The sequence below is a fragment of the Leuresthes tenuis genome, unplaced genomic scaffold, assembly GCF_036924035.1.
Source record: "Leuresthes tenuis unplaced genomic scaffold, fLeuTen1.0.hap1 SCAF_3, whole genome shotgun sequence".
Lineage (NCBI taxonomy): Eukaryota > Metazoa > Chordata > Actinopteri > Atheriniformes > Atherinopsidae > Leuresthes > Leuresthes tenuis.
In genome coordinates this window covers 107,718-127,037 of record NW_027325357.1, presented here as the reverse complement: position 1 = coordinate 127,037, position 19,320 = coordinate 107,718, and the positions used below count along the sequence as shown (strand labels likewise).

The following is a 19,320-nucleotide window of genomic DNA, read 5'->3' as shown; positions in this document are numbered from 1 at the left end:
CAGGAGGAATTGATGATGATGATCAGTGAAGAATTTCAGCAGAATCAGTTGGCACGTGCAGCAGGAATCTGATCCCATCCCAACAGAACAAGGTAAACAACAGCTGGAGACAACATTTATTTGTACATTTTGTTTCAATTTTAAGTTGATATAAACCGGCCTTTGAGTTTTCATCATTCGTTAAACTGAGCTCTTTTTTACTTTCATATTTGCATTCATAGTTTGTTTTTCTGGAAGTTCATCAAAAACCTTTCTGATTTATTTTCTTTCCACACCAACATCACTGATCACAGATTGCTTTGTCTCTCCTCATCTCCTCGCCAACAAGCACCGACAACCAAAAGCAGAGCAAAGCAAGTGGAGCAAAGCAAGTGGAGCAGAGGCAGAACTCAAAGAAAGTCCTCGAACATTATTATGGTGTAGACCCATCATAAGAGACTGGATCACTTTAATCAAACTTTTTAAATCATTTAAATTTCATCTGGAACTGAAAGCTTCATAAGACAGAAGCAATCCAGACCTAATACTTTTTTCAAACTAGTATAGATAAAATGGATAATATTTTTCTTTACCACAGTGAGATTTCGTCTGTCTTCCTTGACCTTTGTGATTAAAGAGCTCACCAGTGCATTCTTTCTTTATCTTTATCTTTATCAAAGAAAAATATTGCTCAACTCTTTCACAAAGATGAACAAAAGAGATTTGAGGCTAACTATTCTAAACTCACCCTTGCATCAAAAGTCAAGGAAATGCCCTTCAGGATTAGAATATTTATATTTTGGGAGTTTTTACAATAACTGCTCATTTTGTGGTGAACAAACTGAAACAATAGAGCACCTCTTTTTTAAATGTAAATGTGTTAATTCTTTTTTGGGATGACCTGCATTATTGATTATGTCTTGGAATTCCTAGTCCTCTGAAATAACCACAGAAAATGTACTGTTTGATGTAATTCTGAAGAATACTAGAATTTATTTAGTATTGAATGTGATGTTTTTTTCAGTTTTCACAAGTGAAAATTGGTTGCTTACAAATAAAAATAAAAATAAAAAAACGAAATTTCACAGATTTGTTGTTACATCTCTTCTTTGAAGAAAATAGTGAAGAAAAATGCCTCAATACTCTCCCATATATTTGATTAATGTAATATTGTTGACAGCCCCTAATGTTCCCCAATCTTTATTTATTTTTATCTGATCTCATTTCATGTTAATTGATGTACCCTGTCTGCTTTCTATCATCTTCTGCTCCATGTCACTATTGTATGTTAATGGTAAGATAAATATAGATAAATAAAGTTCAATCAGGACTAACGATACCTTTTAATCTGTGAGGAACTATTTTCCGTTTTCGTGATATTAGGTAGGAACAGTTCCGGTGTAGCACCCGGACGCTGACGTCATTTCCTGTATTTTGTGTTAAAGGCCTGGCGGTAGCTCCGCGGGTCAATATTTTTGGTTTGTTCGGCGAATCCGGCGGGAATCGGAGCCATCAGAACCGCAGACATGGTAAGTGTTAATCGGACGGAAGTTCTGGGCGCTGTCCCCCGCGGTTAGCTCCGCATTTCTCTGGTTTACAGTTTAATTTAATGATGGCGGTAGTTTATGTGAACGTCGGCGGGACGTTGGTGAGCCGCTGATCAACCGGAGGCTTCATCGATCCGAAATCAGTGTAGATCCGATTAAACCGCTTTATTTTCAGCATATGTCCTCTCTGGTCTGTTGCGCTATCGGATGACCTGCAGGTTCGGTGTTTTGGATAAAGTTGGTCCGTACAGCAGTCCAGTTGAGGCGGGGAATTAACTGGGACGGTACCCCCCCCCCCCCCGAACTGAACATAAGGAACATGCTGTCTTTCTGGAAACTATCAGTTAATACAAGCAGAACATAAAAACACGTTTTTAAAAAGCCATTTTGACCTGGTCCGATCCCGAAGCTAACAGCTAATGTAACTAGAACAAAGAACCCTGTTTAAAGCGGTTCTGATTCGCTCCCTGGTTCTGGACCGTAACCAAGCTGGTTCCTGCGCTCAGTGTGAGCAGACCTACGGAGAACCAGTCGTGTAGAACACTGGTGTTTCAGACGGTCCTGTGTACCAGCTGAAACGGATCAGAACCAGCATTAATTATTGTTGTGAAGTCATTAGTCTTTAGTGCTGCTCAGAGGTAGATGAACACCTGTTGATGACGTCACAGTAACAGCTGTGTGTGATTGGTCCGCAGACGGTGGGAAAGAGTAGTAAGATGCTGCAGCACATCGACTTCAGGATGAGGTGCATCCTGCAGGACGGCCGCATCTTCATCGGCACCTTCAAGGCCTTCGACAAACACATGAACCTCATCCTCTGCGACTGCGACGAGTTCCGGAAGATCAAGTAGGTCCACTTCCTGTTCTGGGGCTGCTAATCATTTATTTCGATTTCTATTGATCGTGTCAGAACTCAAGCAGCTGCTAGTCCAACATCTGCTCATGAACAGGTGAGTCTGTTTACCTGCAGAGCTCAGACGGGTTAAAGAACGGGTCTGCCGGGGTTGTTCTGACCCGGTTTCCCTGCGGTTGGTTTCTAAGAACATGAAAGATTTTAAAATGTAAAGTGGTTAATTTAAAAAGTTCCTAAAACAGGCGGGTTGACCTGTGATGTCATCAGCTCTCACGTAACGGATCAGAACTGTATTTTAATGCAGCTGAAATCCTAATAAAGCCTCTTATTTTATCAGACAACACAGCAGCCTCTGATGTTACCGATAGTCTGATAAAATGAGCTGTTTTTACTCTGGTTGGACTTTGATGGGACTCAGAATATTAGCTCACATTAATGATGGGCAGAGGCACATTAAGGACAATATGATGGTTGTAGTTCTGGTGACATTTCAACAGAAATTAGCCACTATTTGTCCACAAGTTGCTTTTTGGCAAAAATACAGTACAGAAATGAAAGTGTCTACCGCTTCCTTCTGAACTAAAAAGCCGTCTGATTTCCATCTAAATGCTAACGTGAAATGTTCCCTTGTTTGTTCCGCTCAGTGGACTCGATATCCTTTCCTGCACAGGGCCATTGGCCTGTGAAACCTTGTTTTCTCCAGTTAACTCGCGGCGCACGTTGTGTGACGTAATAACGGTCCGTGTGAAGCAGGGCGACCGCTGAGCAGAACGTGTTGGTGGGAATTAAATGTTAAGGAATAGTTTCAGCCCTGAAATGCATTCTGGGATACGTGTCCACATGGGTTCTGCTTCCTGTGGTTCTGGCAGGGTTATAGATAGGTCAGAACCGGGTCTTCTGGAGGTGTGAGCACAGGTGCATGCTGGGTACTGAACGTCTGTCTCCTTCAGGCCAAAGAACTCAAAGCAGCCGGAGCGGGAGGAGAAGAGGGTTCTGGGTCTGGTTCTGCTGAGGGGAGAGAACCTGGTCTCCATGACCGTGGAGGGCCCGCCCCCCAAAGACGTGAGTGTCTCCAGCAGCTGATCGAAGCTCGTCTTGTTGGTTTCTAACCGGTCTAATCTGTGACCTCTTCTTTAGACGGGGATCGCTCGGGTTCCGCTGGCGGGCGTGGCCGGTGGTCCAGGTGTGGGTCGGGCGGCTGGTCGTGGCGTTCCTGCAGGAGCTCCGATGCCTCAGGCTCCGGCTGGACTCGCGGGGCCCGTCCGAGGGGTGGGCGGCCCTTCACAGCAGGTAAGCCTAGCAACATGGCGGTCTGCATTGAGCTGACAGGTGTGGTCGGGTTCTGATGGTTCTGTGTTTGCAGGTGATGACTCCACAGGGCAGAGGGACGGTTGCTGTGGCGGCAGCAGGAGCCAGCATTGCTGGGGCCCCAACACAGTATCCACCCGGGCGAGGAGCCCCGCCCCCAATGGCCCGGGGAGCCCCACCTCCAGGTGAGCAGCTGATCGGTACCCGTCTCACCTGAAGATGTGACATCGTTAATGACATCGTTAACTGGAACAGGAAGCAGCTCAGACAGGAGCTAATCAGATCTGAGCATGAGCAGACTGAACCTGAGCCACCTGAACATCTGGCGGCGCACTTCCTGTCATCTTCTGGTTGAACACATGGTTAGAAATCCACGTCCGATGTGTCCTCGCGCTCAGATCTGATTGGTACACACACTTGTGTGGTCTGCTTCCTGCTCAGTGACATCATCAGCCAGGTGACCCCTGATGTCACTTCCTCAGCTCAGTGTCCTGGCTTCCCCTGCAGGTATGATGGGTCCACCCCCCGGCATGCGGCCTCCGATGGGTCCTCCGATGGGGATGCCACCGGGTCCGGGCCGTGGCGCTCCGATGGGAATGCCCCCACCAGGCATGAGGCCGCCTCCCCCCGGCATGAGGGGTAAGCTGTTACCATGGAGAAGGAGGAGCCAATTAAGTTGCAGCATGGCGGAACAACTTTTTTCTTCTCGTTTTTAATAACTTTGATCATTCAGTGAACCTCGCCTTAAGTTAAACGAAGGTTAATGTGACGCTGACCTGTTCAAACGCACAGATGAGTGAATTTAACACTCCTGTGACTTCTTTTCCAGGACCGCCGCCTCCTGGGATGAGACCACCCCCTCGGCCCTGAAGTGGCTCCACCCCCTCACACCGGGCTGTTGTATAGATGTTTTTTTTTACCTTCTGGTTTGTGTTTTTTAATAGCTTTCTGTTTAATTTGATTGGACTGCTTGTACAGTTTTGATGGTAACCAGTTCAATAAAGGAGATAAGAGCTCAGGTGACCTCGATCATTCTGGAGCGGCTTTGGGGTTCCACAGTGTTTGGGACATGTTAGCTCAGCTGCTATCGGTCTGTCAGACCCATGCAGGTTAAAGCGGTCTATGATAGTTTACTGTGGTTATTGGGCTGACAGCTGGTTGATCAGGGTTGGGTTAATTCCACCTGGCTGAGGTCCCATCAGGGAAGCAGCTGCTCCAGGTTTAAGTCACTGACTGATTCCCCGTGACTCTTGAAAGTAAAAGGGTTGGGGTTAACCCAGAACTGAGTTCTAGCTCTATGTAAACATGTCAGTCAGACTGAAACCGGACCGGATAATCCAGCTGGGTTTGAATCCCTCCTTCATGTAAACACTCAGATGATCCCAGCTGCTCTGTTCATACTCCCAAATTCTATCTTTTTAGTAAAAAGTTAAGTCTATTAATTTAGCTGAAATCCCAATAAAGCTGCTCTCATTCACTTTTTTTTTAATTTTAAATATTAGAAACGGGAACTGAAAATCAGTTTAAGCTACACCCCCTCGTGCCACAAGGGTTTCCAGATCGTTGCGCTGCTCTAATAAATCCAGATTTTTATAAAGCCAGCCTCCTCTGACAAAATCGCCATTAAAGTAACTTAAAGACAGCATCAGTGCAGTTAATTCAGCTGGGATGGACCATAAGTTTATTTAATTTGAAATAATCATATTTCTATGATCTGATCTGATGACCAGCTGAGCGATCGGAGCCTCCCTGACTACAGAAACACAAAAACATGTCAATTTACCTGTAACACGGTGGAAATGCAGATTATTGATCCCTGCTGAGAACATAGATGTTAAACATATTAATGAACACATTAGAAAATGTCAACAACTGAAATTAAAGGTGAAGCTGCTCTAAACTAAACTTAAGGTCATCGACATCATGTGACGTTTCACCACCCCTTCTAATTGAAGAACAACTGACTGTGATTAAAATTAGAGTGTAGCTTTATCTGGCCACAGTTCTACGAAACGCTTCACCTTTCCTGAACCAAACCTTCCTGGATAAGTTTCAGGGGGTTTAAGAACCAAACCAACCCCATTCAAGCTGGAAAACAAGCCTACAGGAAGTGATGTACAAAAGATTTCAGGAACATAAGTTTCAAAACGTGAGTAAGTCAGATTTACAAAAGTATTAAATGAAATAAAAAGGAAAAGTAATTAGACAGAATATTCATGTAAATTATAATAACTGTCTGCAAATAAAGTAAGATGAAGAAGAAACAGATGAACAGGACTAATGGGATGTCTTTACATGTATTTTTTTTATAAAATTCAGGAAGCTTACAACACGAAATAGAGATGTTTTAATTATTTTCATGCTAACAAATAAAACTAATCTATATCATCTTGGTTAAAAATGAAAGTGAGCAGAGGTTTGATCTGCAGCACAAAGAAACAAAGACTGGGTGCATCTTAAAATGTCTCTAATTTTATTAGAAGTTTATGGGGCAAAGACCAAGCTGAAGGAGCAGCTCTGATCACAGTTTATTGATCAGTGTTTACTTTTTGTCTGTCGCCTCTGACGTCAGCACGTAAAATCAGATTTTAAAAATACCACCGGGGGTCACATGACCTGCTGCGGTCACATGACCTGCTGCGGTCACGTGACCAGCTGCGGTCATATGACCTGCTGGATTCTGAACAGTCGCAGCTGCAGTAAATGCTCGGTGGACTAGCTGAAGGTAAGACCGGCTCACTTCAGCTTTTCAGACGCTTTTCTCGGTGTTCATTTGTTCTTTTCGGGCTCGGAACCGGTTTCCGGGTTTGTAATTTATGAACACCAACTGAAGTGCCACAAACTCCTGAGTTCTTACCGAACTATATGAGGAAAAGTAAGAATCAGATATCGTTCCTTAGCTGAGTAATATTGATCCTCCGAAAGATAAAGAATAACATATATCCTGAACCGGAAACGGCACGTGAACACGTGAACAAAGTGAAACCAAGATAGCAGGAATTTTTCCGGTTCTTGTCTTTTTCTGACCCGGCTCGGAGGTGATGGTGCTCTGCTGGTTAGGCCTGGTAAACAGCAGTTGACTGTTCTGTTAAACCGGTTCGGTGTGTTTTCCGAACAGTCAGTCAGACATGAAACTGCTCATGTTCCGATTAAATCTCTCCAAAATAATCCGATATTTCCTCGTTGTTTGAAACTGATCTTGTCCTTTAACCCGAGATAAACGCATCCGGAACCGCAGATGTCCCGTGATGAGTTGGGTTACAGAAACTCCCCACATACTTCCTCTGGGAGTCACGTGCGTTCTCAGGCGTGCGAGTGTGTATTTGAGTGTGCTCAGCACGTCTCTGCTGCCCCCTGCTGACTCTCAGCGGTTTAAAAACAAACCAATCAGCTGTGTTGATCAGCCTGATGGTCCCTGTGCGAACACTGATCACTGTTTCATGTCTTCAGTCATAATCAAAATGAGGTTTCTGAGTGATGCAGGTTGTGTTCCAGATTAATGTCGTGCTGCAGGGAGCCAGTCGATCTTTCTATTGACAGGATAGTTGTTAAATAAATGTAACAAACTGCAGGTTATCTGTGCGGCTAGTAATAAAGTAAAGTTTTGTCTATATAAATACAATTTTACAAGCAAGAACTGCATAGGCTCCACACAGAATGTACTGAAGAGGGAGCAGATATAACAGGAACAATAAACGCCCCAAAATAGAACCTCGTGGCACACCGTAGGAAAGTGAATAGGGAGAGGAGCTGTACTTAGAAGCAGCCACAGAAAATGATGGTTCAGAGAGATATGAGGGGAACCACTCCAAAGGTGGTACACCCACCCACTATGCCAGCCCAGAATGTGATGGTCAGCAGTATCAGAGGCAGAGGTCCGGTCCAACATCAGCAGAACAGAACATCCTGCATTACTGAGCATCAGGATGAGACTCTGAGAACAGCTGTTTCTATAGGAAGAGCTCTGCTATGTTTGCCCAAAACAGCTGCTGAGTCACAACCTTTTCTAAAATATAAAGGGTCCTGATCCCTTTATTTTCTTATGATTTACAGGGTGTTATTTTACTGGCCCATTCTGCTTTTAGAAACTCTGGGAACCACAAGTAAACTTGAAGTTTGAGAGAAAAGTGCTCTGTTGGAAAAATGTGAAATCTATGAGATCTTTAAGATGTGATGGAGCTCGGTCATTAAGAGCTTTATATGTGAGGAGAAGAACCTTAAATTCTATTCTGAATCTAACAGGGAGCCAATGAAGAGAAGCTAAAACTGGAGAAATATGATCTCTGCTGTTAGATCTCATCAGAACTCTGGCTGCAGGGTTTTGGATCAGCTGGAGGCTTTTCAGAGAATCTGTGGGACAGAACAATAATAAGGAATTACAGTAGTTCAGTCCTGAAGGAACAGATGCATGGAGCAGTTTCTCTGCATCACCCTGAGACAGGATGTTCCTGATTTTAACAATATTACGAAGGTGAAAGAAGGCAGAAACCTGTTTTATATGAGAGTCAGAGGACAGATCCTGGTCAGAAATAACTTCAAGGTTCCTCACCGTAGGACTAGAAGCCAAAGAAATACCATCAACAATAAGTATATAAGTAGACAGTTTCTCCCTGAAGTAGTGACGACCAACGTAAAACCACATCTATCGGCTTCCTTCAGTTTTTTTTTTCAGATGAAAAAACAGAACAAACATCAATATACACACAAAAGGCGTACATCGGGCAGGGTCATCCACAGCAAGACACAATGGCAGGTTTTGTTCTAAACAACGGGCTGGCAGAAATCAGGCTGAGGGATCAAGTCTAGGGGCTAAGGCACCCACAGTCTTCCAGTCTCTATTATATAACTATTTCTGTCCAGTCTAAAATGGTTGGACACTCCTTGTTCAGCCATTTCCGGGTTTTTGACTCCTTTTAGGAGTTTGTGACACTTCAGTTGACATATACTAACCCTAACCCTAATGAAACCTTTAACCAATAAGTAACGCCCTTCTTTATCTGTAATTTGTGAGGAAAACTGGAAATTTACCCTGTTCGAAATTAATACTGCTACACCCCTTGCATTTCCTTTCTCAAATGAGGAATAGTATGAATTCCTAAACCCCATTTTACACAGCTTGCTGGGTTCAATATTTGTAAGGTAAGTCTCTTGCCAAAATATTATATCTAGCTTCGCCCTTTTAATTTTAGCAATAGCCGTACTCCTATTGATGGGATTATTTAGCACATTAACATTAAGAATTACTCTGTACTTTTGATGATGTATTTCAATTGCTGGGGAAACCTAACATACATAAAAAACATTTGTAACTTCCATGCTAGAAGTGTAGCTTCAACTTCTAATTTGGGAGGGGAATCCCTTAACCTTGAAGGTGCCCCTCCCCGTGTCACCCATTCTCTCTGACAGGATAACATCAGAGCACATACAAAAATAAACATTGGCTCTTCGGTCAGTTTAACTGGAAAAGGTTTATGGTAGAAAAATAGACCTGATCATGCTACACAGTCTAATGTGGTATTGAATGTAATCGACTCGTACCAGTCTCTGTAGATTATTCACAATACCAAAATCTCTCATGAAGCATCCTCATTGCGACGAAACCCCTTCAGTTTGTCCTTAATATATTTGAGGCGGACCTCCTGCTGCGACGTGATTTTGGGCCAGCTGTTTCCCACGGAGTTTGTCTTAATCTCGTCGCAGGTGCGCTCTGCTCGGGATAAGTTCCCTCTTCCTCAGGTCATCAGTCGCCTCCTCCACGCTGTTGTAGATAACTGACCCCGTGTCGAAAGACACTCGCTGGTTAAAGCATCTGGAAAAGAATGCCCTTCTCCTTGAGAGCTCTTCTGATGAAGGTATATGCCTTTCTTTTCGCGTGTACTTCTGTGGGGTAGTGCTGCGCAAAAAGTGGATCTCCTTCTTTCTCCTAGCGGAGAAATAAACCGCGGACCTGGGGTTGGAATCTTGCGGCGGTCTGGGTCCCAGTGATCGGTGGCAGCGCTGAATACCGAGGGGGGTCTCAGTGAAAGACAATTCGCGTTTGAAAAACTGCTCCAGAAAAAATGTAATGTTGTCCCCCTCGGCCCCCTCTGCAATACCATAGATACGGATATTGTTCCTCCGGGAACGTGCCTCTAGGTCCGTTCTAGCTGGGCTTGAATGGATTTTTTTGAGTTCAAGTGTGTAAATTAGCATTTCCGTGTGCTCAGCGTGACTTTCTTCCACGTCGCCCACTCCCTGTTCCGTTATTTCTTTTAACTCGGATGAAATGCCGTTTAGTTTCGTACATATTTCAGCCTAAAAGAACACGTCCCCCCTCTGTTCATTGAGCTCCTCTGGCTGCCCTTAGCCGCCCGCATCAGATCCAAGTCCCTGATGTTAGCTACAAAGAGCTTAATGGAGCGGCTCCATCTACTTGAATGCTCTTGCAAAGGCTTCTGTCCCAACTGGGTCCCTCCGTTGGTCCCAGGATTGTCGTCTAGCAGCTCCTACACCACGCCTAAGACAATCCAAACTCTGTTCATGTGTCGTCCCACGATGGTGGAATGACCTACCGAGCGCTACCAGAACAGGGGCGTCCCTGTCTATCTTCAAGAAGCTCCTGAAAACCCAGCTCTTCAGAGAGCATCTCCTATCCCAGCACTTACCTTGTACTTCCCTCCCCCCTCTATCTCTGCACTTTATCTTTCTGCTCTTCCTTCTATGCCTGCACCCTATCTCTACTCTGTCCCCTCTGACAGAGTCGGACTCCTGGGTTCCTTCCATGTAGCTTATTGTTAGCTTTTATAAAGCTGTTATATCTTCATTTGTAAGTCGCTTTGGATAAAAGCGTCTGATAAATACAGAAATATAAACATTTCTCCTCAAAAGTCCACCAACTCGCTCTTGAGTGTCCCTATTGCCTCATTCAGTTCTTTTTTTTCACATCCACAAGGACCCCCTGTTTCTCAGCAATTCATTTTGTTTGAATAGCCTCGTGCTCAGCTAGTATGCTAACGTTGGCTGTATCCTGACTTTCCGTCGGCAAATTATCGTCTTTTCCTGGGTTTTCTGGTTTCAGATGCAGGTGCTGTTGTGGTACTTCCTGTTGTCTCTGTTGGGTGCTGATGCCGTTCCGGCTGAAGATGAGATTACCTTCCTGCCAGGTCTGCAGAAGCAGCCAAGCTTCAGACAGTTCTCTGGGTACCTGAGTGTGGCCGACGGGAAACACTTGCACTACTGGTCAGTACCTGAAACACACCTGTATGCTCGGTGGCATCTACCTGGGCGCTGTCTCACCTGAACTTGTTGTTTTCAGGTTTGTGGAGTCTCAGAACAACCCGTCCTCTGACCCGGTGGTGTTATGGTTAAACGGGGGTCCTGGCTGCAGCTCTCTGGATGGACTGCTAACCGAACACGGACCCTTCCTGGTAGGTAACCTTTGATACTGCCCACCTGGTTCACTTTAACCTGCATCAGCTCGCTGTCAAGACCTCCTGATCCTGTTATTTCAGATACAGGATGATGGAGTCACGCTTCAGTACAACCCGTACTCCTGGAACAAGGTACGTTAGGTGACTCGGGTGTTAAAGTCTCATGGTTAGTTCATGCTGAAAGCTGATTTGTTAACTGTTTACATGCAGATTGCCAACATGTTGTACCTGGAGTCTCCTGTGGGCGTTGGTTTTTCATATTCAGATGATCAGAAATACGCCACCAATGACACGGAGGTCAGTCATGTGATGAAACTCTGCTTCTGATTGGCTCTTAGATGCTCAGCCGTGTGATTCATTCTGTGTGCAGGTGTCGATGAACAACTACCTGGCTCTGAAGGAGTTCTTCCGCCTGTTTCCGGAGTTAAGCAGCAACGAGCTCTTCCTGACCGGAGAGAGTTACGGAGGGATTTACATCCCAACGCTCGCCGAGAGAGTGATGGAGGACGCCAGCCTCAACCTGCAGGTGCTGCTGCTGTGATACCGACCACTGTAGTAGCAACCGATAATGGCCGCGTTTCCCATATTCCCTAAGAAGCTCTTAGCGCTAAGAGCGGTCTAAGTTAGCGCTCCTAAGAAGCTCTTAGCGCTAAGTGAGCTCTTAGTGCAAAGAGCTTCTTAGCGAATCTGGGAAACGTGGCCAATGCTGGTGTGGTACCAACCGGACCTGCTGTGATAGTACTGCATGAACAGTAGTGCTACAGGTAAAGTCAGATTGTGATATGCCTGCTACGTTAGCAACCTGTTCTCACCTGTTTTACAGGGTGTTGCCGTAGGAAACGGGATGTCGAGTTATGAGCTGAATGACAACTCTCTGGTGTACTTCGCCTACTATCATGGCCTGCTTGGGACTCGGCTGTGGACGCAGCTTCAGACATTCTGCTGCAGCAAGGGAAAGTGCAACTTTTACAACAACCCGGACCAGAACTGCACTGATGGCGTGAGTCTGAATCGGTTTGAACCAGTTTAGCTAATTGTATGACATGGGGTTATTTGTTCTACTGGTCTCAGGTATTCTCTGTATCCTCTGCAGCTCGGTGAGGTTCAGTCTATCGTCTACAGTTCAGGACTGAACATGTACAACCTCTACGCTTCCTGTCCAGGTGGAGTCCGTGAGAGTGTCAGGTAACATTTTACTGGATAGGTGTTTCTGTAAATGATTGAGGCTCACCTGCAGCAGGTGTAGTGTGGAACTCAGACTGGTGACTTGTTTATTGTTTTGGTTGTCAGTGTGGAACATGGACAGCTGGTGATTAGAAATCTGGGCAACACCTTCATCAACCATCTGTGGACTCAGCTCAGGAACCAGGTGTGTATGAAATCCCATGGGGCCTTGTGTACAAAGACTTGCGTGGATTTCCTACTGAAACATGGCGTACGGTCAAATCTAGAAAACGTCATACACACAAAAATATCCAGTTATATGAATCTGTGCACACGCATGAATCCAAGCACATTTCCTTTGTACATCCCAATCAATGTGGAATTGAGCGCACATGTCTGAGTACTCGACCCCTCCCCTCCACACACAAGCAGAGATGAAAAAGAAGTGGTCCAATATTAAGGTGGATGTGAAGCAGAGACTGGCTGCCCACTGCCAAAGTGTGGCCAAAATGATGTGGGGGGGCTGTTTGAACAGTGAGTCGGTACAGCTATGGGTGACACTGCTCTCTTAGGGGTGGTGGGAGCACATGTGGGTGACTCTGATTACCCCCAAGGTAAATCCCTATATTTGTGTAACTCACAGCAAACGTGTTCATACAGTAACAGAGAAGAAGTGCGCCGGGGAAAGGTGAGGCAGATTAAGACATTTCACACTTTACGCACGGGGATAATATTAGGGCAAATACACAAATAAATTTACTCACCAAGAAGCCCACCGTAGCGCACAGAACCAGCTTGTAGTCTGTTCCCAACAATTCTGTTGAGCCAGTTGTCATCATGTGCCAACAAATCCTCTCTGTCTCACACGCTCTCTTCGAATTGTACCATTTGCAGTGTCTTCTGATACTGCTAAAGCAGCCATTGTTTTTAATGGTATCCATTGCACCACTTTGCACATGCTTTTATATCCACTATATAATTGTAGACCCATTGGTTTTAACTGTTCATCAGTGTTAATTGTTCATATGTCTCAAATGTGCACATCGCTCAGTCTGAGAAGTAATTGTTTTCACATTTATTTATTATAACAGTTTCCAACATCACCTCTAAGTGTCGCCAAAGAATTAACAGCTGTAGAAAAGTGCGTACGCCTGAAGTTGGCGTGAGGCACCGCATATTTCCAGTCATTTCATTCTTGATACATCTGAACTTGAAAAGAGCGTCTGCCACTTTTTTGTGCGCACACATCCCCTGATGTTTCATTAACGTTGGCTTACCTGAGGATGGTTACACACCAGGTGTTTCTCTGATTCTAGAAGTTACAAGCTCTGACAGCTCTTTCCATGCCCGTCCGTCTGGACCCTCCCTGCACCAACTCCACCCCCTCCTCCCTCTACCTGAACAACCCTTATGTCAAAAAGGCTCTGCACATCAGCCCCAAGGCCCTGGACTGGGTCATCTGCAGGTAACACAATCACCTGTCCCGCTGCAGCCTTACCTGTCCTGATGCTTCTCTGCTTACTTGTAACAAACTTTTGTTGTGGTTCTGTTGCAGTGCTGAGGTGAACCTGAACTATGGCCGGCTCTACATGGATGTCAGGAAACAGTACCTTAAGCTGCTCTCCACTCTGGTCAGTGAATGTACCTGCTCACCAGTTTCAGCAGTTGAACTAGTTTGTGCAGGAGGTTAGAGGGATTACCAAGTCAGCACGGATTATTTAACGCCACATCTCTATGATCTACTGACCTCATCCTTATCCTGGACCAGTTTCCAAACTGATGCCGAACCAGTTTCAGACCTGATCTCAAACCAGTTGAGACCCAATCCCAGACCAGTTCAGACTTAATCCAGGAGCAGTTCAGACCCTTTCCCAGACCGTTTCAGACCTGATCCTGAACTAGTTCAGACCTGATCCAGGACCAGTCCAGAGACAGGTGGAGGGCCTTGATCTTGTCAGGTTGTTAGTGATGTCACAGTGAGGCTGGGCAGGTGTGTTGGGGCGTGTCCTTGCTGAAGCCTTGTTGTGTACTTTGTACAGAAGTACCAGATCCTGGTGTATAACGGGGACGTGGACATGGCCTGTAACTTCTTGGGGGACGAGTGGTTCGTGGAGTCTCTGCAACAACAGGTTACATGTTCAGTCAATAAAGTTCCTTTCTCACCAGACTATAAACCCGGCACCAACTGTTCTCAATCTGACGGGTTTGGTCCAGAATGCCTCCGACTCAAATATTTACCTGTGCATGTATGTCTATGTCTCAGGTGGAGGTGCAGAGGCGTACGTGGCTCTACGAGGACGTAGATGGTCGTCAGGTCGGCGGCTTCGTCAAAGAGTTCAACAACATCGCCTTCCTCACTGTAAAGGTACACCAACATCATCACCATGTGATGTCAGATTAGGGGCAGGGCCTTCCTCAGATGTGATGAAACTTGTGTAGATGTTGCTGATCATGTTTCCTGTTTCTCTGAATGATAAAATGATTTGTTGTCTTTGCTGTCTTCCTGCAGGGCTCAGGTCACATGGTTCCCTCGGACAAACCCATCGCCGCCTTCACCATGTTCTCCCGGTTCATCAAGAGACAGCCGTACTGACCTCCGGTTACCTGATTATTAAATCCCTGCCAACCAATCAGAATGCTTTCCTTTTGAAGAAAGCTTTAGGAATAAAAGAAAAACTACAAACCAGAATTTCTCTTCTGTTATCATGGAAATGACCCATTGTCATGGAAATGAGCACTGCCTGTTGATTTAAATGTGAAACTTTGTGTTTAAAGGGAAAATAACAAAATAAAGTTTTATTTGAAATAAAGACTCTACCTCTGGTTTCATTTGGACCGGGTCTGATTGGTTCTGCTGGACCGGGTATGACTGGTTCTGATGGAGCAGTGTTGAGGGGACTGATGTTTCCTTATGTTGGTCAGTTTTGGTTCTGTTACACCTTGGTTCCAGAATCTTTGCCTGGCAGTCAGCCCTCAGGACAAAGAGGGCCCGAGACTCCCAGCAGGATGCCTGGCAATCACTGCTCAGGGCAAAATAACAGTTGTCTCCCAGCAGGTCAGAGGTGTGACTTTGACTGGTTTCCCTGCAGGTATTAGCAGCTTCTCATTTGAGCAGGTAAGACACTTTTCCGTGTGAGTCAGATGGTTTAAAACAACAGACTTGTTTTAGTTCAATTTAACAGAACTTAATTTCAAGAATCTCTGAACTTTCTCTGGTTTCCTGCTGTTTCTTCGATTTGAGGTTCAGGTGAGTTGTTGGTTTACAAACGTATACAAATTTTAATATCAACTGAAACTCAAACCACCTGTCATCCTCCATCAGATGAGGTCGTACCTGTACATCAGGACGTATCTAAACAAAGTGACTCCTACCTAACCTCTCTGAGGAACTGCTTTTTCTGAAAATTACCTGTACAGGTGAGTACTTCGATGGTAAAACAACCTTCAGACAGAACAGCTGGATGTGTGTGTTTCCAAAGTTGACTCAGGGGCTCCAGGTGTGTGTCCTCACCTGTGTGGTAAACAGACCTGCTGTTGAATAAATCTGGTTTCATGTCAGGTGTGTTTACCTGTTGTCACACACGCTGGTTTCAGCTTGAACAAGTGTGCTTAGAAGCTGTTCAGTACAGGAGCCTGTGTGGGTCAGCTGAAGGTCACATTACTGGTTACATTTACTCACCTCTCTCAGGTTCGTGTGTCTGACCCGGCTGGTTCTGGGAACCCCCTGATCCATGGCGCCTAACTGAAAAATAGACCTCACTCTCACCTGATAACCTTCTCTGTCCAGGTGAGCCATGGACCAATCGCTGGCTGCGGGTCAGCTGAGCGTGCTCAGTTGCTTCCCGTCCTCTTCGGGCCGAGACGTTGTTGTTGCTGTGGTTAAGCCCCTGGGAGCAGGCCTAGGAAACCCCAACACCCGCAGCCTGCTGCATACAGACAGACAGGTAAGTGTCACCTGTAAATAAAACCAAATAAACCTGCTCAGGTGTATCTTTGAGGTAAAGAAATATCACTTTTTGGGAGCATATGACTTTACTTCTGAGGGACTTCCAGCCCAGAACAGCCTATCAATCTCTTTAGGTCGCACAGGGACCCGTTCAGACCTGCAGGTTCTGTTACATCTCAGAACCAGCTCAGAGTAGAACCACCGGTCTCCTCAGCTTTATCTCTACTTAAAAACTGCTGTTATTAAACCCCTACTAAAAAATAGCACTCTTGAACCATCTGTACTAAATAACTTCATACCAATATCAAACCTACCATTTACAGGTAAAGTTAGTAGCTTCCTTAATGAGGTGTGGAGTTCCTCAAGGATCAATCCTTGGTCCTCTCTTATTTAACCTTTACACGCTTCCTTTAGGAAAACTTTTGCGAGACAACAATGTCAACTACTATATCTATGCGGATGATACTCAAATGCCAGAAACTTGGGTGTTATATTAGATGCTGACTTACACTTTGAAAACCAGATTCATTTACTAACCAAGTCGGCATTTTACCACCTAAAAAATATAGCAAGCATTAGAGGCCTTCTATCTAAACCAGACCTGGAAAAACTTGCTTTTATCTCGAGTAGACTAGAGTACTGCAAAGGGCTTCATACCGGCCTTCCAAAGAAAACCATCCAAAAATTGCAGCGTGTTCAAAATGCAGCTCCACGGATACTCACAAAAACCAAAAAATACGACCACATGACCCCAGCTCTCAGATCTCTGCACTGGCTTCCTCTTTGTGAGAGAGTTGAGTTTAAAATTTATTTGCTGGTCTACAAATCCCTAAATGGTTTGGGCCCAAAATACCTGCTAAATCTTCTTGTTCCCTATCAACCATCAAGAACCCTTAGGTCATCTGGAAAGGGACTGATAACGGTTTATAGTCCTAAGACAAAACATGGTAAAGCATCATTTAGATGTGCCCCAGATGTTGCTACTTTTAAATCAAGGCTCAAAACTTTCTTTTTTTTGTCAGGCCAGTGAAATGTGATGATGGGTGCCAATGGTTGGAGTTACAGATACTCTTGATTATTATCACCTTTTTACTTGTCTTACCCTTTTTTACCAAAGCATTTTATTAATTCTATCTTGCACTAACTTTGGATCCGGCTGAGTAGATTTTACAGAAGGTTTTATTGTCTTGTTTTGTTTTGTGTGTCTTTGCACGTTTTTATCTTTTTATCCTTTCATCCTTTTATTCTGTTATTTATTTTCCTGCTATGTAAAGCACATTGAGTTGCACTTGTGTATGAAATGCATGATACAAATAAAATTGCCTTGCCTTGCCTACAGCACGCTACATTCACGACCCTCAGATGTTGGAAATCTGAACTATTTAGCTTTGATGTTCCTTTCAGAAGTTCTTTATATTTAATTCAACTTAAGAAGGAAAATTGTGATAAAACTCGTCCAGGAACTGTGTGATCTTCAGCTGAAATAAGACCCGTTGTCCAGAACTAGTTGTCCTGCTGCAGATGAGGGCTGAACCTCGCCGGTCCAGAACCCCAGAGGTGTTACATGTGTGAACCTGCTCTGTGAGTTCCTGTGGAGGACCACAGATTCTGCAGCTGCTTCTAGTAACTGCTGAAGCACAGACTTTAATTGTCCTATCTTGTATCAGACAGACTGGACTCTACACTGGTTCTGGTTCTGGTTTAAGAATGCAGCGCACCGTGTCCATAATAGTCCCTGATGTGAGATGTTCTTAAATTTGAACCATCACAGAGCTGCCGGTCGAGTAATTTTATGGCAGAAACGCTCTTGAAGCCCAAAGCTAGGAGCAGTTAGATAGATACTCTATTGATCCCGAAGGAAATTGCCTCACAACAACTTAGTCTCATGCCTAAAGATCATGTTTAAGTACAACACAAACCTCTTCATCTGCACTTGTATTTAATCTGTTGCAGCATTAAGAATTCACAAAAACACACCTTCTCTGTTACCATGGACATAATGTCTTGTTTATTTGTCTTTTTGATGCTGAGAGGAACAGTCGCAGACTTCAGAAACCGAAAGAAAACAGCTTTAACAAGCTGCGTACAATCAGTGAAGGTCAGGTAACCGAGAGTCTGCCTCTCACAGAAACTATCAAATAAAAAGTTTCTTTCAACCACTCGGTACAGAACAACTGCAAGTGGAATATACAACATATTATCAATCAAAACATGCTGCACGTTTGCTGTTGAATAGCTTCCATTTGTGTATTTTTTTCTGTTAATAGTAAAGAACTGAATTTTTTCAGCCTAGTCCCATGAACAGGCGTAGTTACTTCATGCCAAATTATACTCACACCGTTTTCTTACTTCACTTGTTTTGTAGTTTATCATGACATTTTAAGATACTCAGTTTTTGGGAGGGAGGCACACTGGCCTGAACTTTTACTCCAACTGTAACGCCATACATTAATGCACGAAATCTGCTAATTTTTAGATTCAGTTCCAACTTTGTTGTCATCCTTCAGAAATGTAGTTCCTGTAATGAATGGAAACTAAATAAATAAGACGAGATGAAATTCAAGTCTGATTATCAAACATATTCACTTGATTTCCACATCCAGTCAACTTAGAGCAATGAGGGACATCCAGACAATAGAAATACACCAGAGTCCAACACTGTCGGGGCAGCTCTAACATCACTGCCCCCCAGTGGAAAGACTAAGCATTACAGCTCTACGCACAGACTGCTGACCATAACGTCATTGCGAGAAATATAATCACAGTCACGGAGTAAGCCAGGCCCTGTGTGTAGTTTAGGGTCTTTATGTGGACACTACAAATGACTGTTGTAGTTTTTAGGCTTGGGGTCACGTATGAGAAAGATAACGTATGGGGTAACATGCAGCTTGGATGTGTCTGACAGTACATTTTACACACACATACACAGGCAGATGTTCTCGGATGAAATGTAGACGAGGAGCATGGCGACGGCGTTCAGTTCCAGTAAAGAAATGTGCGGAGCAGGGGAACAATATGATATAATATGATATATTAAAACACCATCCCGAAAGACTGAGATTTTAACCAGATCAGGAAGGGAGGGATGATGTGACATTGAGCTGGGACCTGCGT

The 19,320-nt window shown here is 44.5% G+C and overlaps 3 protein-coding genes across 3 annotated transcripts in view; all 3 read left to right on the top strand.

The window, feature by feature from the left end:
• Positions 1-1,393: 1,393 nt before the first annotated feature.
• snrpb (small nuclear ribonucleoprotein polypeptides B and B1) lies at positions 1,394-4,705 on the top strand. The gene is made up of 7 exons (XM_072381339.1): positions 1,394-1,508; positions 2,222-2,373; positions 3,330-3,441; positions 3,517-3,669; positions 3,743-3,872; positions 4,195-4,326; positions 4,517-4,705. The coding sequence occupies exons 1-7, from the start codon at positions 1,506-1,508 to the stop codon at positions 4,555-4,557; spliced, it is 723 nt and encodes a 240-aa protein (XP_072237440.1). The 5' UTR covers positions 1,394-1,505; the 3' UTR covers positions 4,558-4,705.
• Positions 4,706-10,731: 6,026 nt separating this feature from the next.
• Positions 10,732-15,070, top strand: ctsa (cathepsin A). Its single transcript, XM_072381338.1, has 13 exons — positions 10,732-10,905; positions 10,982-11,093; positions 11,178-11,228; positions 11,307-11,393; positions 11,467-11,622; positions 11,920-12,096; positions 12,190-12,281; positions 12,387-12,465; positions 13,577-13,725; positions 13,816-13,891; positions 14,300-14,389; positions 14,524-14,625; positions 14,770-15,070. The coding sequence occupies exons 1-13, from the start codon at positions 10,745-10,747 to the stop codon at positions 14,851-14,853; spliced, it is 1,416 nt and encodes a 471-aa protein (XP_072237439.1). The 5' UTR covers positions 10,732-10,744; the 3' UTR covers positions 14,854-15,070.
• A 323-nt stretch (positions 15,071-15,393) lies between these two features.
• The window catches only part of ralgapb (Ral GTPase activating protein non-catalytic subunit beta), a 31,031-nt gene continuing 27,104 nt past the window's right edge, over positions 15,394-19,320 (top strand). The window contains exons 1-2 of the mRNA XM_072381337.1: positions 15,394-15,507; positions 16,048-16,204. Of these exons, the coding sequence (XP_072237438.1) occupies positions 16,055-16,204 (150 nt within the window). The 5' untranslated portion in view covers positions 15,394-15,507; positions 16,048-16,054. The remainder of the gene's footprint in view (positions 15,508-16,047; positions 16,205-19,320) is intronic.

What these genes read in the sequence shown, in the direction of transcription:
- snrpb (XM_072381339.1), top strand. An exon ending in TGGGCGGCCCTTCACAGCAG is followed by an intron (nt 3,670 to 3,742) that starts GTAAGCCTAGCA and finishes CTGTGTTTGCAG; the next exon opens with GTGATGACTCCACAGGGCAG. An exon ending in CCGGGGAGCCCCACCTCCAG is followed by an intron (nt 3,873 to 4,194) that starts GTGAGCAGCTGA and finishes CTTCCCCTGCAG; the next exon opens with GTATGATGGGTCCACCCCCC.
- ctsa (XM_072381338.1), top strand. Translation starts at nt 10,745, where the DNA reads ATGCAGGTGCTGTTGTGGTACTTCCTGTTGTCTCTGTTGGGTGCTGAT. An exon ending in ACCCGTACTCCTGGAACAAG is followed by an intron (nt 11,229 to 11,306) that starts GTACGTTAGGTG and finishes GTTTACATGCAG; the next exon opens with ATTGCCAACATGTTGTACCT. An exon ending in TGGAGTCTCTGCAACAACAG is followed by an intron (nt 14,390 to 14,523) that starts GTTACATGTTCA and finishes TCTATGTCTCAG; the next exon opens with GTGGAGGTGCAGAGGCGTAC.